At 27.1% G+C, this 20,295-nt stretch overlaps 1 protein-coding gene across 1 annotated transcript in view; it reads left to right on the forward strand.

Moving 5' to 3' along the window:
• LOC111042362 overlaps window positions 1–20,295 on the forward strand; it is a 29,279-nt gene that overhangs the window by 4,590 nt on the left and 4,394 nt on the right. The window contains exons 3-12 of the mRNA XM_022326950.1: window positions 3,342–3,389; window positions 3,462–3,570; window positions 4,980–5,075; window positions 15,373–15,545; window positions 15,686–15,913; window positions 16,483–16,642; window positions 16,708–16,851; window positions 17,512–17,696; window positions 18,665–18,774; window positions 19,976–20,167. Of these exons, the coding sequence (XP_022182642.1) occupies window positions 3,342–3,389; window positions 3,462–3,570; window positions 4,980–5,075; window positions 15,373–15,545; window positions 15,686–15,913; window positions 16,483–16,642; window positions 16,708–16,851; window positions 17,512–17,696; window positions 18,665–18,774; window positions 19,976–20,167 (1,445 nt within the window). The remainder of the gene's footprint in view (window positions 1–3,341; window positions 3,390–3,461; window positions 3,571–4,979; window positions 5,076–15,372; window positions 15,546–15,685; window positions 15,914–16,482; window positions 16,643–16,707; window positions 16,852–17,511; window positions 17,697–18,664; window positions 18,775–19,975; window positions 20,168–20,295) is intronic.

Raw genomic sequence — 20,295 nt, forward strand, 5'->3', positions numbered from 1 at the left:
TCAACTTATTGAATGCATAGTGCAATAACGGTCTTCAGTTAAAAAATAATAGTATCTTGTACCATAATTGTGACTAAAAATATCCTTTAATTTGCTGTAAAAAACACGTCTGGTAAAAAAAATATTCATCGGGAGTGACAAAATAATGCAAAAAAAATTGAGCGATTTTAGTTAGTAATTGATACAGTTGATACTTTTGTCGGATATCAAACCACCGACTATTATTGGAACTTGCTTCCAATACCTAGTCTTTATACGACGAATATATAATCCTACTTACCTAACAAAATAATCGGGAATACATACCGAAACTTGGTGTGAACATCGCACCCGAATTTTGCTGTTTCAAGTAACCGTAAGATATACCACATTTTCTTTCAGTAGTTTCAACAATGTGCTATTAATTTTGATATTAGAGTGAATTGGCATATTATAAAATTGATAGTTAAGATTATTATCTAGGATTATTATCTCGCTCGTAAGCTTTTATTGGTACTATTATTTTTAAGTATGTTATGATCATTTTAAAATGTACAGCTTCAAGCATTTGTCGCATAACTCACTCAAAAATAATAATATCAATAAAAGTGTATTTGGAGGCCCAAGAACTTAATTTCAAATTGTATGATAAATCAAATCACTTAAATATCAAAAAATAACAGCACACTATTGAAACTGGTGTACGGAAAAGTGATAAGTCGTACGTGTGAAAGACGAAGGCAACGCATGAGGAGTCGATGTCTTCTTAAACAGCGTTAGCCTAATACAGACTAGTGAATACAGTAGTACGTATCAACTAAGCACTTGACCACTGCACGGCAGTTAATACAATGAGGAAAGTTTTTCATTTAGATTGGTTATAATATAAGGCTCAGATTTTCAGAAGCTTGGAACTTATAAACAACATGCCTAGTAATAATAAAAATAAAAAAGGATATTTAAAATTATAAAAATATAAATACTTTTATAATATTCAATAGTTATAAATAATATAACTGTATAATTATATACCTAAATCAAATAATTACGTAAAATATTAGAATACAAAAAAAAAGTATGACGTTATTAATGTTTACAAAATACAAATATTTTTTCATTGGAATGATTTTTAAATGTAAATAATTAAAATTATTTGATTTTAAAATTTTGACGTTTATTTTAATTGTTATTCATTACAAAATGACCTTAACACGTCGAAAAGTACAAAATGAAAATTAGTTATTTTTGACTTGTATATTACCAAAGCATATTTTCAGATATGAAAGTACTTCGTCTAAGACTTTCTAAAAAAATAATTCAAAAGCCATTATTATCGAGCCCTATAGATAGATGTAACAATGGGTCGACAGTAAAAGGTCACATGATGTAAGAAATTGGAAAGCCACGTATATAAAATCCTAGCCGTCAGAAAGACAGGTTTCTTCAGCACCACTTTTTTCGAGATGTATTCTTAAAAATATAGAAGATATTGTCGTACCCAACTCACTCTTTTACCTAACAGCTATAATAATCATCATCCTGATGTAATAAGTTTACAGCGATCAGGTAGAGAGAGGTACCGTTTATGGGCAGTGCACGATGAATGCACGACAAATTAAGGCGGGAGAGAGAGATTCTTTCATCCACAACCTTAAGATATTACTCAATCATTACTACATTAATTATTGAAGTCAATAGTAACTCAAATAACGCATTTGAATAACAATTTTAGGGAAAGATCAGCATAGGTCAGTACCCATGTCTATTGAGTATTTTTAATTGTACAACAATTATTATGTTGATAAAAAAAAATTTAGTTTCCTAATCTGAACGATATTAATAAGCTAAAATGTTGGTATGGCTAGTTGAACATTAAACTTTTGCGATCTAGCAGTCTCAATACATAAAACGAGAAAAAATTATATTTTTCATAGTAGAAATGTAAAGTTAGTATCAAGCATAGACCTTATACTACTAGACAAGAACTGTGTAACAACTTCTCGATGTAGGCTGCCTTCGCGACAAAATACAATAATCTACATATCTTACATTCTTACCATACTGCCCCCAACTACCATATATACATATCGAGTAAACAAAAAGCGCTCTCAATGTTGTTACACTTTACACACACTCATTGCCTGTCTATAATAGTACAAGGTATATGGTATCTAGGTACTTACCTATAAATTAATAATTGATTTACTCTTACAGTTAACTATATTTACTCTTACTGTGCCTTGGCTGTTCTATTAATAATTGTTTAGAAAAATAAAGGTATTAATGTTCATTTATGAATGGAAAAAAACGAAACGAAATGTCAAATTTAAAAGTATATACAGTAGTATGATCGGGTTATTCGATGTTTGAAGTATTTATTTTATGGATAACATGATTTAAAACAAATCTAAATCGCATTTTTACTAAAGACTGACGATTTTTAAAATGCATTACTTAAAGTCTTAAATATTCGAATATTGTAAGAATAAAAATATTCACTACTTGATTGTAAAAAAAAGAAGAAGAAAAATATTTAAAAAATTGGGGGTATTTAGTTAAAAAACATTTTTTTGTAAATCAAGTAGGAAGTTTCTTAGCCAAAGTTAATATTATTCTTGGCACAAATCACTCATAGGTTAATTTTGACCCCCTCTCGACGTAAAAAATTTGACAAACAATATACTCGAATAATACTAATTAGATGTTTCGTGTAAACTGTCTAGGTGAATATTATACTATCTCAAGAGCTGTAACATGTTTTTGGCAATATTTATAATTGGCTAAGCATTGTAAAATAATTTAAAAGAGTTACCACTTGTTTTCCTGATATCATTACCTGCAATAAACATAAAAGGGGTACCTAAATAAATTAGTACATAAACTGAATATTGTAATGAATCTTTAATTAATAATTATACTTACGAATATTAAATTAATTTAATTTAATTTAAAAATGGTTTAATATATGCAAAAAATGTAACATAATATCTCACCATAATCCACCATGAAAAGCAACGTGAAGCACTCACTTATAAAAGCATATACCATATTTTACTTAGGTACTACAAATATCATTAATTTTTAACAATATTTAGTAGGTACTTACTTGTTTGAGTGTTAGATGCTGTTAAAAAGTTGTTATTTGCCCAATTGAACCCGGGAGGTGCCAACTTAACCATAGCACCACAATATTAGACTAACACACACCCTATATTATATAATTTTACCACAATTAAAGTATCATTCAAAATGTAACTTTTTAGAAAGTATGAAATTTATATTGAACAATAAATATGTTAACTTTAACAATAAACATAAAAATTAATAAATCATAATAATCACTCATCGGACACAATTTTTAGGGGAATTGTTTATGGCTACACGCTAGTGGGAAATCGATCCTGTTAAAGGTAAATATGAAAGCTATTCTATTCTTTTCATTAATTTATGCAATAATTATAAAAAAAATTAATTATTTATAGGATTTATGTCTACTGGACCTAACCGATCTTGAAAAAGAAATACTATCGCTTGTGTCCCTAAATAAACTTCAGGAAATAAGTCTTGGAGTTCCAGTACGAATACCAACAGGTAAATAACCATCTTAATCGTTTTAAAAACTTTAATAAATAATATTAATGCTTAAAGATATATGTTTATAAATAATATTAACATAAAAGTTTATTTAATAGTCATAATTTTAAAACGTTTATTTTTTAGAGAAACAAAACATATAGTTCAAAAATATTATTCAGTTTAAGAGACACGTGTCACATTCATACCTTGTAGGTGTTTCTGTCAGTAAATTTTTTCTCAACTAATACTCTTGAGCTACAATTTAAAAAAAAAAAATTGGTTACTGAATATAGAGCTAAAACGTACAGTATGTTCTATTGAACAAAAAATTAAAATCTAATTTTCTTTTTCGCGTTTTTAAAATATTCAGATCTTAACGGTGCTAATATTTAAAAACATTAAATAACAAATTTGCCTGAAGGATTTAAGTTGCAATTTAGATTGAGAGAAATTTACAATAGTTACAGGGTAGGCGATATATAGCACAAATATTCACTTAACCCACTTGAAAGTAGCATGGAGTCAATATGTTGAAATTGCAATTGCTCGATATTTTTTTCGATATTTTTGTTTTTACTTATGCATAAAATAAAATAAAATGTGTTAACATTTAGAAAAATATCAAAAAATAGTACAAGAAAAAATAACATTATCGTTGTAAAAGCTATTATATTCTTCGCTTCACTAAAAATCTAAAATTATTTTAATTTAGTGAATAATGAATAATGAGTTACAGATTTTACAATATGAAACACTTCATGCCATTCTATACATCGTATGTTAAATGTTAAACAAATACATTTATGTTAGTTTCTTGATTTATAATTTGTAATACATTTTTAAATAATATTTAATTATTATTGTTCCTAATAATAATAATTAAATATTTTATTGAATTTTACTAAAAAAAAAAAAAAAAATGTAATATTTATAAAAATTATTTTTATAATTATTATTTAACTGCCAAAACTATTACTTATAATAAGAATGTATTTATAAAAGATTTTACTACTTAAAATATTTTAATATTATAATATGCACACAGGGTTAGAAATATGAATTATGAAATATTTCAATAATAAATAGGTATTCAAAGACTAAAATTTCAGAAACGAAAAAAATTGTTTACTTTTTATTTGGCAAAAGTCCATATCCAAAACAAAATTTATGTCATTATGTTCTGTATGCATTAAATAAGTATCAATGTGAATTTTTCTTTACAATTTATAGCTTCTTTGTATTATCTAAAACCACTGTCGTTTTTGAACTTGTTTTATTTTTTCGTAATCTGTTAAATTATCATATAACAATATTTTGCATATTATAATATACGCGTAGTGATAAAATATATTACACATTTTATTTAAATGTAATCTCGTCGGATATTTGAACGCAAAGGTGGTGTACATTCGGTTTGTTTACAGGAAATGTTTTATCAGCTGGTCCTAAAAAACGAAGACCATATCTTTTGAAAAGAAGAGCAAATACCACCGGCAACTTGAAAGATAAGGATGATAACGGTAAGATATTAAAAAATATATTTTCTTTCGTATACTTTTAAATTAGGTACCTATAAACATTAAAAATTGAGAAGATAACAAGGATAGTATCATAGTTTTCTGTGACGTACACACAGGCTAGTGCGTTATATCACCACCTTTCACCCGTACCACTATATATATATTTCAAGTAACCTATACTTTTTGGTTAAAAGCCAGATGAACGTATAATAGATTTTTTGTGACAAGTCTGATAGAAATCCAATCCAAATGAAAATGCCTCGTGCGCTACTAATAACTATTGTACATGGGGAGTGTGTTGTTTGTTGAAATTTAGATATTTATGTAATGTATATATTAGGTAAGCGTAATTTCATTAAATTTTAACTACAGCAAAACTAAAAAAATCATTGGCTTCTAAATTATCTAGAAAGTATCTATCAATTAACCGATACCTAACTATAAGAGTATACTCGCAATTATACACAATTATTAATTATTCATGAGGACCTTCGAACTTTTACTAAGAGTGCTGATCGGAATATCTATACCTATCGCCAAATATATTTTGTTTGATACATACCTGTATTATACATATTATGTCCTTAAATAAATATTTAATTTTAAAAAATAACTCTAGACATTGACTGGGCGGCTACCAGGCCGGTATTTATCCGTACACGTTCCTTTAAAAAACAATACGCCGAACTACCAACCCATGATTAAAAATGCTTGCAGTGACTTACACCCTCGAGGTTATTTCCTGTGTATATACAGGAATAATAAATAATATAATTCAACTACACTATTTAGTAATTTACACAACAGCGATGAACGATAGCAGATAGGACCCTAAACTATTTACCTATTACTACAGCTCTCCATAAATTATTTTATCCATGAACAACTTCTTGGTACGAAATAATATATCGTTCATCTTTGTGAACTCACTATTTAATATTTATACTACCACCCACCTAAGTTAGACTGTACTTCAAAAGTCCATCAAATGTATTCTGTAGATCGGGGTGGTCAAACCCTTGGCCTTAGAAGATTTATGTTTGATAATTTTAGTGTTATAAGTGTGAAGAATTAAACAAAAATCTATGGTGGTGGGAGATGGTACGGCCGCAGTTCTAATCTATACATATTCTATATAAATTGATAACTTGTGTCTCATATATGTCATTATAATAATATGTCTGTGATGAAATAAAATACGAAAAAAAATATTTGTTATATATTTACTTAGTGTTTATAAATGAGTAAATTGACCCGCTAACTACAAAAGGTGGGATCAACTACCCTGCTGTGAATCATCAAAAACGACTTTTAAGCCTACATACATAAACCTAATTGTAAAAAAATCCAATCAATAATAACAAACTACAAAGTATAACACCACAATATTTTTATTAACTTTGAAATAGGTTTTTAAATAGGTTGAAAAACTATTATAGTTTTTAAAGAAGAAAAACATGCAGAAACAGTATATTCTGAGTATACCCACTTCAGTCTTACACCTTTAGCATCCTTTAATTCGAATTCACTTGATTCGTATTTAATTCATTCTAATTAGGGAACAATATTATACCAATTCATGTATGTCTAAAACCCTAACAATATAATATTTAAAATTAAAAATTTTTATAATACACTTCTAATAAATCCGTTTACAGTTTTCAGTTAAGACAGTGTTATTATGACTTTTGATAAACGAATATATTTGAAACAATACTGACAAATTCACTTCCATTGTGTACCTATATAATTTGTAAAGTTTTATAGCCCAAACCACACGAACTTACATAATAATTTTAAGTTATAATCTTAGAAACATGAATTTAGCATAATTTGTTTATGCAATAAAAAAGTAGATACTATTATAGAGTATGCTACAGCTACACTTGTATTAATATATTTTTGTATCTTTACGTTTGTAATTCCAAAAATAATCCATTACATTTGGTCTAAGACAAAAAAAAACATAATATAAAAATGAAAGAAAACAAAAACCGCCACGGCTGACCGTCTAGAATCTAGATAACCTTGATATAGTATTATTAAACAATAAACAGAATTTAAAAAAATGTTCGTGTTCAAAAAAGTTTATTGAGCTCATTTATTAAGTAGACAAAAATATACTGACTGTTCAACATAAAAACCGTTTATTCATTTCATTATTATATGATACATTTTTAGCCTAAAATCAATTTCGGAATATATTTCTCGGAATTGCGAACATGAGTTGTACCCATATTACATAACATAAAGACAATAAATAAAAAACACTGTGATTTTATGAAGCAGTGAGACGTGTAGTACCCTCTTAAGAGTTTTCAACAATTAATATTAATATATTTTTTTTATAAACGAGATAATTCTGAAAACGATATAATTACTTTTTAGCTACACATAGATTTTTTTTAACTTAAAAATACATGTATTGTCTTTTGCTTACTTTTTTTAACACGTATATAACCCAACTTGAATTCCGAACACCTTGAATTTGGACAAGAATAAAGATTTATCTATTTTACTAAGATGTTTATTCTAATTATTTAATTACAATGAAATTAATTCATTTTATCTGGATAACACTCAACTCAGAATCGTGTTTTGAATGCGATTTGTTGCATTTAAATTTTAAACAAAAATACTTTCATGGTCATTCAATGATATTTTGTAGCCAAGGATAGATTTATTTTTGAAGAACTAAAAGGGAAAATTGATTAGGTCATTACTCTTAAAAAAAAGAAGCATTTAAGTGAAGAAAAAACCAATGAAATATAATACTTAATAAGACTTATAAGTGTGCGTACTGCACGCTACATACACTTGTATTTGAATCGCAATGTGGCACAAAATATGTACCTAAAATATAATCCATACATCGGTCTCAATCATCATCACGTGGCCATTAATTTAATTTCCGTTTGGCGACCCATGTAGCGTTTATTTAACCAGGAATAATAATATTATTGTAGTTGTAATACGTAATCTGTACAACGATGCGACCATTCTGTCCACGAGTGGACAATAAATGTCCAAAAAAAAATGTTATATGCTTAATAAAAAATTAAACGATCTAAATAGTCTAAACCTAATGCCTACCAAAAAAAGCGAGGCCAAGGTCAAATGCCCTTGTTATTAATAACTGATTTACTCAAACCATCATAATATTATGTACTGCAACTTGAGATGACCAATACAGAAAACGTTGACCCGACAGCGTGAAAAAGTTCCATTACGAAAACAGCTTCGTAACAGATTATAATATACGTTTCTATAGGATACTCATAGGGACAGACTATTAATTTAACAAGTAAATATATTGAGTAAAATAAAATGTATCTCAACATTTTTTTTTCACCTATTATACTCAACTAAACTTAATGTGAATTAGTACATACTTGGAAACTTGTTTTATGCTTCGGCGAACCAAATGAATATTCAAATAACAATATTAGTCGTTTTTATATATTATTGCTAACCGTTAAATGGTTAGAAATTAAATTCGCCATAAAGCATAGAATATGAAGTAGTCCGAGTAATATTATAATAGGCTATTAAATATAATTACACAAGTGACTAGAGTAATTAAGCTGCTATGAGAGTAGGTAGTGCATGATTGCGTTTGTCGTCATTAACTCATTCAAATAAAGATTATTTTTCAAAAACTAGGAAGATAATTAATAATAGTTTATTCCCTTCGCAATACTCAATATCTCAGAGAAGTTTAGTCAAAGATGGTAATAAAATTAAAAAAACGTTCGAAAAAAATGTATTTGTTATATATACAGTGAAATCCACGCGTAGTCTGGGTGTTTTTTCAGGCAAATAAGTTAAATTTAACTCTATTTTTTTGGCATAGGTTGTGACAAGATATTAAATCGTCATTACATTATGTACACTTGTGCATACTGTGACGTTCCTTCGGACTTCTGTCAATCCCACGGTTTTGTATCCAGGAGAGCATAAAAATCTTATGAAAATCTAGGTTGTTTATTTTTACAAATTTCCTCACGGCCTAGTTTACTTTATTTACAAAAAAAAAACAATATAACCATGACAATGAAAACATTAACACTCAAAATAAATATAATAAATTTACAATAATTATGAACTACGGACAAGGCTTGATAAAAATAACAGTATGTACCTACTTAATAGTATACAAATTCGTGCACATCAAATTCATTCATTCTTGAAGTTTCTACAACACCTATGCTTACAGTTTTTTTTAAACTTTTTATTGTTATCAAATTTAATAGTACTTCATAACTACTAGTTAGATATAATTTTTCTAGTGAATTAGGTTCTACTGAGTTGTATATTGACTACCACAATACCTGTCATATAATATTTTAATAATTGCTATACAACATATTATTCGATGTTTTTTGGAAAAAATTAGATCTACCTATAACTAATAGAAAAATGAGTTAAATTATATAAATAAAATATAAAATAAGATCATTTAATCATTGTTTAATCATTTAATCATAATTCTATGCGTTGTTTTATATCATTGAATTAAAATGTACTACATCCATTATAGTGACATAGGTAGTTCTCAATTATTATCATATGGACTCGAAGCTTGATATACATCACAGCAACTTACCCAGTTATTCTTAGATTAAATCTTTCTTGGCTGCCATAAAAGTTTCCCGGCTTCAAATAGTATTCCAGTCTAATCCTGCTACTCCACCACCTTAAATGTATAGCCTATAGGCTATATTACCCGAAATGAATTTATTTGAACATTCTGGTATTGGAGTGGCTTAAATCATAAAACAAATCATTTTTCTAAATTTTGAAAAAATAAATAAGATGAGCCTTGTTTTGCTCTTAATACACAATTATTTATATTTTATTTTATATATATATACCCAATATATAAACACATAAAGCACAATAATTTAACAACATAAAAACGATTTTTCTTAAAAAATATTGTTTTAACCATCATTTAATGTAAAAAAAAAAATATACAATAATACCAATAAATTATATACTAGATAATATAGTAATCCAGTAAATGTTACAAAAAAATACTCTTTATTTCAAAAGCGTTTATGAAAATTTTTTTTTGTACATAATTTTAAATCGCCGAAAACCTACATTTTCTAAAAAAAATGTTAATGACAATATTTTTATTTCAAAGCAGAATAATTTTTGGAGTGCTTCAATATATATAAATCGAATTTAAGACGAGTTATGAGTGTGAATCAGAAGTTAGGTACATTGGTACCTATTCCAGTGGAGTGGAGTAGTACGTGGCTACCCCGATAAATATTGGTTCACTTTTCTGCTCAACTAATCTTCAAATACAAAGTTATGACTAGAAAACTACTTGTCCAAAATTGGATTTTTATAAATCAAAATACTCCGAATAAAATTATGCTTTGGTACAGTAAGTTAATGTATGAAATTAAAAATAAATGATATCATTTAAAAAAGTAAAAGCTTTAAAAAAATTATAGCGATAAAAAATTGTAAGACATATTATTTTTTCTCAAAAAATCGTAGCTTTCTAACAACTTACAACTATGTAAAAGAAATATTTTCAAAAACTTTAGAATTTTGTAAAATACGTAATAAGAGTTTTGCGTTCAACGAATCACCATGTACCTAATTTACTCTAATTCTTTGATCAATTTATTAATAAAGCACATTTTATTCATTGATATTTTTGGAAATACAATCTGTACTTGTAAGTTGTATTCAACTACTTTTGTCTATTTGCTCACCGTCAATAAGACGTAATTTGTTGTTAGTAGGGTCCGAATTTAAATGCCCTATACATTTTCAGAAAATGCTCTAAAATATAGCAAAAATGTAACACTAACCACAATAATGTCATTAAAAAAAAACCCCAAAAATAATTAAACGATCCTTGAAGAAACGAAGATATGAACTTGACAAAATAAACGCTATTATGACGACCAAATAGCTCTGACTAGAAAAGTCCCGGACGCATAACAGCAGTTAATTGCACTGTAAATAGATAAAAACGTTATGGACATATCGAAATCATAAATAGTACATTCGACAATGATCAATTGTTGGTGGAACAAAATTTCTTGAACTAATATTTAGAATCAAAAATTAAGTTTAATATTGAAATGTATAAATACACTAATAATTAACAAAATCACAAACAAATTATAAACAAAATGCCCTAAAAACGCCAAAAATTCTAAGAATTCAAATAAATTCAAAATAGAAGTTTAAGTTTTTTTTTATATATGAAACAGATTTTGTACTTGAAAAGCATTGCCGGGGACTTCCCAAAAAATAACGAATTTCCGTGCCTTAGTTATTGCGTAGTTAACTAATGTTAATTGTTGTTACCTTTAGAAATACTCCAACGTTGAAAAATAAAACTTGTTTTACGTCAGAAATTATTTTTACATGTAAGTTAGTAATCATCGTTGTATACTTAAGTAGATTGTTTGTAAATGTTCTTAAACGATCCCAAATTTTATGAACATCAAAATGATTTATGACATCTGAACATCTCCAAACGCCCACCCGCACAGTTATACAGCTAAAAAATATGCAACAAATAACAATCATAACAAACATAATAAAAATATTTTAAAGTATCATATATTCTTATTTAAAGCAGATGCATAATTAATTATATCATCTCTAAGGTATCCTTATTATAGTTTGTCCACTTAAATATGATATTTTCATAATATTTATATTAAGTCTCCATTGGTTATAAGACAATTTATTATAGTTACACACAATTGCGTAAGTACCACTAATACCAATACAGTATTCATATTTTAATATAGGTAAATGATTCTCTCACGAAAATACGGAAAAGTACTCAGGTTCCTTGTTCCTAAAATAGTTACCCAGTTCAATAAATTGACGCTATGTTTCTATAATTAAATACTTACTGGATTAAACTTTACACTCAAATCCAACAGAATAATATTCTTATAATACTATTCAAACCAAAAGTATATTACCTAAAATACGGCTGACCATTTGATATTGTGTATAGGCCTACCGACATGATATTTCGTGATTAATCCATCGAAATAGACGGTTAGAACATTACACATTGACAACAAAACTACTACTTGTAGGTAAGTAGGTGTTTGTTGTAAAGCACAAATTCGTTAGATCGTCTCGCAAATGTTTTCACGACATTCAAACATTTCTATGCAAAGCACCGCGATTAATTACTTGTTATTAGAGCGCAAATATCGTTGAAGAAAAACGTACGATATTTTATAATATTTTCGTTGTTTTCGTAAATCGCAATAATTCCTGCGAACAGTGTAAGTTGAACATAATAATATGTATTAGTGTATGCTGCTCGACAAATAATAATATATCATTGCCGTTGTTATTTTATTCTGTTTGTTTTTCTACTAGTGATTATACCTATTAATAAACTATTTTTTTTATTCTACATCATTTTATTTCTGTCTGTGGTGTGTATAATGTCGTTAGCGTGCTTGTGTGGCCATCGTTTCCTATACATTTTATTATTTTAATAATATGCTGGTATACACCGCAATATTAATTTATTACACCAACAGTTAACAGCAGTCATATATTTAATGACATTTGTTTTATATTTTTTATGTTGGGACGGAGGTTAGGTTACATTATAAACATAAGACAAATTACAGGATTTTTTCTTTCGTTTTTGCTACAAACAACAATATTTTTTTTTTTTCTTTTTGAAATATTTTAATTTTTATAAACAGTGCCACTGTACATTTCGATGTTTTAAATGCAAGTAAAAAAAGTTAGGTTTTCAAATATCTAATCAAATTATACGTTTCGATATTAGATGGATCCTGTGAAATATTTTAATACTGAATCCATACAATCCATTTTCAGTGATGAAAATACATAATAATTATTGTTGTTAGAAAAGAACTTGAAAACGGAATAGCTATTTGTTCTAAACTGATTTCCATATCACTGGATTTACTAGATAGGTACTTAATTTACAACGGTCAATAGATGTGAGGAACACAAGATGGCACCTCAAATTTGACAATAGTTACTATTTCGGTTCAATTTCTAACCATTAAAAAAAACCTAGGGAAGCAGAATCAAACAAACAGCACTCAATCGCTATCGCTTGAAGTCCTAAGCATAAAAAAAAAACCGTTTCAGTTCCATTATATGAAGAAAAAAATGACGCCATGCCGTGCGCCAGTCAGATTTGACTATTTTGACGTTTTGACTTATGTATTGACATGCTTAGACTAAAGAAATGTCATTAGAGATCCGACTATAATGTGTGGACGATTTCAAAACATTTGGATACTGCCAGGTTATTTGTACTGCGATACTGCCATATTAAATATATTTTTTCTTCGCACGAACCTATATCATGTAAAATAAATCAAAAATAAAAAAAATAAAAATCATAAATCAAAAATATTGGTGCCTATAAATTATTATTTTTTCAAATATAATATTATAATAATATATAAATGCATCTTTTAATTGAAAAAATAATAGTTGCAATTTTTTTTTTTAAATGTTTACACATGTGTTGTGTAGAAAGTACATTAAAATTATTATTTTTTAATCGTTTTGTTTTATATACACGATTCGTACACAATGTATAAATACTTTTTATGATTTTATGTTTGTAAACAAAAATAAAAAGTTCTCAATTTAATTTTTTAACATTGTTCACGGCTAAAGATTCACACAAGTCCTGAGAAACGTTTTTAAAATCAAATTTTTACGAACATAATTATGATAATATTTAATGAGGTGTTAAATAATTAAAAGTTGGCTGTTGTACGGTGTATATATAATTATATGTAGGTATTTATATATTTTCTGTTCCCTACTAAATTGATATTTACCACTAAATTATATATAAATATTTTACACTTTAGCACTAATCTATTTTAAGAAAGTTTTTTTAATTTATATCTTCAAATACCGTTATTTTCATTGAAGATGTAATTATAGCAATAGGTAAAAAAATGTTGAAATACATCAATTAACAAAATATTTTATCAAATATGATATGAAAACTATAAAAAACACTTAAATATAAACAGAATATATTTTCAAAATTTAGAAAATTATCTACAATTTGCCTGAATATTAATTATAGTTCTAAAACACCACATATTATGGATTCTTTAAAGGAAGAAAAAAATGTATAGGCATTTTACTATTTTAGAAATGAATATACAATATGTTGTTATATTTTTATATCCATCAATTATGTATTTTCTGGTTAACCTTACTTAGACTTTTATTTTTTCTAATTAAATTTGTAATATTTTAATTTTAATTTTAAAGATAGAACATTTGACGCAAATTGTTTACATGCAATTTTGTAGTAGGTGTTAACAATAAAATTTGATTCCACAATTTTGTTAATTTATCACAAAACATAATAGTGTAACACGTAGGTTAGAAGTTAATTATTATTTTTAATTATAACTCTAACAAATTTTAAGGTTTTCTATGGTACTATGGTAAAAATATATGTATTAATTTCATGAATATAAACTTTATTTTTAAATAAATGTGTCATTTTAAGACCGGTGATTTTAAACACCAAATGTATATATAGGTACATACCACATTATAATATAGTATCTAAATTGTAATTTATCCAGACATTTTTTAATAATAATTTTTAATGTAAATAATATTTTTATAGTTACAAATAACAACGAAATCACTGTTATATTGAATTATGTGGTACAATATACTATTTATAGTTAGCCATTTTGAATTATTAGTCAAGTTGATTTTATGTAATTTTTAGTTATGGTTTTAAGCCATTCAATCGTATGACTATTTAGTTAGGAGTATCTCATGATCTATTCATTAATTAACTAATAATAGCTAGGTTGATAATCATTACTAGGTATTTAATTATTTTACGATACAATACAGTGATTAATTAAATTAGAAATATTATCAATTTCAGAATTTTCTACTAATTTTCTAGATTTAATAATAAAAATAGGAATGTACTAAATTATACCCGACACGAAATAAAATAGACTTGATTTTTATAAAGTACTAATAATAGAATAGGTATATGTGCGAAACTATAAATTATTCTACTATAAAAAAAGTTACAAGTACACAGCATATTATAGCCATAACAGTAAAACATAAAAGTTTTTATAATGAAGTAAAAACTATATTACATATTTTTGAAAGTCGATTTCGTTCTAAACGAAAAAATAAATTTCGTGAGTGTTAAAATTAAATGCAATAATCCTAAGGTTAGGAAACATTTATTTCAAAATCCACGTTTCTAATCAATATTATATATTATTTTTAGAAAGTCTTTATCCACACACAATATTTGGAGTATCGTTAAACGATTGCTTAGAACAAGAGCGGTCATCAAGATCTCACTTAAAGGTTCCAACCGAGGCTCAGTATGTGCCGAAATCCCCTCGTGGGAGAAGCAGTTTTTCAAGTTACATTGAAGTTCCCAAAGATTCTAGTGAGGTAAAATTGTAAAATTAATTAAACTTGATTTGAAATTAAAAATGATGGCTTGAATGCATCACTTTTTTTTTTAATGCGCGAGTAGTAAATTGTATTACGGGTTTTCTTATTTTACACATTACATAATATTTTCTTTCCAGCGATCACATTCCTGTGACTCTACATCAAGCACACCTGTCAGTGAGTTGATTAAGACTTTCACAAGTTCTAGTTCAGATATTTTATCTGATGATAATGATAGTGACATTAAATCAAACAAAAATGGAGTTCCTAGTTTTGTCACTTCATGCTTAAACTACTTAGAAACATATGGGCTTCACAAAGTTGGAGTGTTCCGGATAAGTAGTTCGAAAAAACGTTTAAGACAGGTAAATTTTACTTTTGAAAATGATGGTGATGACTGTAGGTCTTATTTATTAATTTTTACACACTCATATTAGTTGAAAACGATAGAACTAGAATATTTAAGAGAACGTCGTCGGTACCCATATGTAGTGTTGTTTCCACCTTATAAGTATACAAGCGCTAACATACCAAAATGTACGTTTAGCAATTCCAATTTTCAGCTTTGTATTTGTGCAGATTAACCTATTATAAAAATAAAAGGCAAGAGAGCGGTATCCGTGCTCCGCGGTGTATTGGATTCTTACCATATTTTGATTTTTAAGCAAAATTATGAGTACATAAAATATTAATATATAATAATGCTTTTAAAAATTAAAATATCATGAAAACCAACGAAAAACAAGCAGATATTTTTCTTACCTCCAAAATTCATAATATGTAAATTTAAGTCCAACCAAAACGCAATAGTTTAAGCTGCTTATATTTTGGTGTGTTATGCTTCAGTGTAAGACGGAAACGATACACGACCACTGCACGTGCGACGTTCTCCTGAGAAACTTATTTTTATTTTCATCGTAAAATGTTCTTTAAGCTTCGAGAAGATTTCGATCACGGGAAAACGTTAGAAGAAACACTATCGAAAAATGAAGATCACGTACATGATGTAGCTACTTTATTAAAAGAATATTTTAGGGCACTGCCCGATGCATTACTCTGTAACGATCTATATCAATGTTTCATACAAACTCAGAGTACGTATATTCATATAAACAAACATTTATGCACCTATATTTCAACGAACAATTTTTTTTTTTAGAAATACGTAACAGGCATTTGCAACTGGATGCAATTAAACATCTGATACAATTGTTACCTGTGCCAAATCGTAATACACTCCACGCGCTACTTATGTTTTTAAGTAATATGGCAAAATTTTCAGAAGATTCAAAAAATATAAATGGTAAGAGTTGTTTTTGTTTTCAAAACTTTGCTTTCCTTAACTTTTATTAAATAAACTATGCAGGCACCTTAGACACCATTAAATTAGGTATATAATATAGATTGGTTTATATTTCATTTTACTAGTTATAATATTAAAAGGTTTATTACAACTTTTAATAATTAAGTTATACCTGTTTACAACATTGACGCAGATAGTATACCTACTTTTAGTATAATAGCGGTATCTATAAAAAGTATTCAATTTCGACATTTTTAAAGATCGATAACACATTGACTGAAGAGTTGCAGCTAAACTTTAACAAATATCCATCCACATTACATGCCTATCGTTATATTTTAAAATAAATAGTTTCTATACAATATCTGTGTTTAACATTATCGACAACCATTGATCAACTACTTTAGGAATTTATGATTAACCAACCCAACAACAAAATGATGAATTTAGAGAAGGTTACAATCAAAAAAAAAAAAAATGCTTACCCTAAACTGCCTATATCTTATAATCACGAATATTAGAAATAGTTCACTTTAATTGTATTAGTAGAAATATTAGTTCTTATTTACTCAATTTGAAAACGTATCTGATTTTTTATTGAATGATTTAGATAATTAAGAGAATTGCTTGTTATTTCTAACAAGATTATCTTTGTTTTAGGTCATCTAGTAGAAGGTAATAAAATGGATGCGAGTAACTTAGCTACGTTATTTGCACCAAACATCCTCCATAAGCCTATTAAAGAACTTAGTTCCAATGATTTAAGCGAAGAAATGACGATGGAAAGAAGATTAGCAATTGACGTAGTTACAGCTCTAATTGTAAATTACGAATATTTATTTAAGGTACAGTGAAATATACATATATATATATATATATACCAACTTTAAATTATAATCCAATTTTCTACTATAGTTCAAGCATACAATTAGCTGAATTTTAATATTTTGTATAGAGTGTAGATATAACTTTATATTATAGTGTCTATACATTTAGTTGAAATACAGTATTGTCTATTAAAACAAGAAATAATCTAGACAATTTGCATAGTTATTGTAGTTACAAAAATATAAAACGTTCAATTTTTATAGCTAAGAATTGCAAATTTAAAACAAGGATTCTTATAAGTAGTTTATACTGTAACAAAAATATTTCAAAAATATATCAACACAGTTATTTTTTGCAGACATTTTAAGCTCAAATTTGGTCGAAATTATTTACAAAAACCAATAATAATGATTTTAGTTTTTTGATTGTAATTTAAAAATATTACTCTTGGGTACTTGAGACTTTTGGAAAAAAATATTTTAACCTATTGTATTACTAACACCTAATAGTAAAATAAATTACTTTAATCACCATAATATCATTCAATGTACTAAGTAAAAATAAAAGACAGTCCGTATTAGCTAAGAATTGGTTTTCGTAAACAATGATTTTATATCATTGAATTGAAATTTAACATTATCCATTACAGTGACCCACCTGCAATCTACCTACTGTACAGCAGACTGATATCCACTTACCAGCTTTTTTTAATATGATTTTTATTATTATATACCTAACTATACCAAATATTTTATGAAAATTAGAAAAAAATACACGATATTAGTCATTGGGAAATATTAGACATTATCATATATAAATTTGAAAATATTTAAATTTACTTTATTCTCGAATTATACAGAGAAACTCGTGCAGTATAATAATGTGGCACGTAGGTACGCGTGAAAGACAGAAATGACAAATTTTAACTAGTATTGCCTACCGGTTATTGACACACATTATTCACTAAAATAAAATGTTTTTTAAGGTACCAGCTGACCTCCTCGATGAAGTATATGTTCATATGCTTGATACAAACCCTGAAGGTCTAGACAATGTGATGAGATTACGATTTTCGAACGTCGAGAAAACTATCCAGTAATTTTAATACTGTTGTGTGCGTTATTGTTTAAGATACTAAAAAAAAAAAATAAGTAATTTGAACAGTAAAATTTAATTTTTGTTTATTTATAAAATGTTTTTTTTTTATATTAAGTTACATTGCTCATTAGTTGATGCGTTCATTAAACGTGTATAATGTATATTATGTTTTGTGTAGGTAGGTATAAATACTGACACGCACTAATCTAATTTGATGATCGATGAAAATTATGATCGAGAAAAAATTAAACAAATGTGAAGTAGAACAAATTTTAGAGTCTAACAATAGTTTTTGAATAGTTTGTAATGTAGGAAATTAGCTATTATATTCCGTCAGTGGCACCAAACCATTTTTCGCTTACCTTTTAACTACCAACTAGTAGTTCCAATATCCAATAAGCGCTAAGATCCACAAAAATAATTTAAACTGATAACTGAACGAATAACCATCGATTTACAAATAATCAAAACTGTATTTTGTTCATTTTGACAATATACACCTATACTTACCCATCTACTAATTTACCCAGTTCAGTACAACAAGCTAAAAAACACGTTCAGCGCCACTGTACAGAGTACATACATTGTGCAAAATAGTTGTCATACTAATCTTCATAAATAACCTAAACAAGGGTTAAATTTTAAATAATATAGTGTAAGAATAAAAGTCGTATCTTTATAACTAAAAGTTTGATATACTCACAGATTTATAAAATATACAACTTATATAAATATGGTTAAATAACAGCTGTTTTCGGATTAATAATCTAAATAAAATAACAGACTAGGCATTGTGATTTTTTATAACTAACGAGTCTTTGCATTACCGTAAGTTATAAAATAATAAAATAATTTTTAATCTATGTTATTAGCAGCAACATAAATAAAATCTTTATTACAACAAGTAATAATGATGGTGCTATGTCGCATTATAAGTGGAGTTTAAACATATACTTTGCTACTTTAATTAACTTTCATTAACATTTAATACTAACATTTAGCGTTCATTTAAAAATAGACCAACCGTTTCACGGTGAAATGAATTATTTTAAGCGGTAAAGTCATGATTTTTTTATTACTTTAGCTACAACATTGAATTCTAAGACACCGTGGAATGTAAATGTCTTTAAATTTTGTGTTAAACATGTGTAGTTATGACATTAAATCGCAGAGTACTTACATTTATTTTTGTTGTTAGAAATGGATCCACACAAGAGTCAAAAGAAACTTTGTCAACTGTTCAAGATAAAACTGGAGCAAGCGTTTCTCCAGAATTTGAGTCATCAAAACATTCGGACAGTCAGGAAAAAAAAATTTGGACAAGGGGAGAATTCACACACCAAAATTCCGGAATAGGCGGATCGGACGACAATGAAGATTATAGATATAAGTAATCTGCATTTTTAGTTCATCCATTGATATAATGCAACAAAAAAATAGTACATTTCTTTTTTTTGTTGTACTTCCGTGTTTTTGCACATAGTTTTGTATAAACAATAAACATGTCATAATTGTCGT

Source organism: Myzus persicae, unplaced genomic scaffold (assembly GCF_001856785.1).
Source record: "Myzus persicae strain clone G006 unplaced genomic scaffold, MPER_G0061.0, whole genome shotgun sequence".
Taxonomy (NCBI): Eukaryota; Metazoa; Arthropoda; class Insecta; order Hemiptera; family Aphididae; genus Myzus; species Myzus persicae.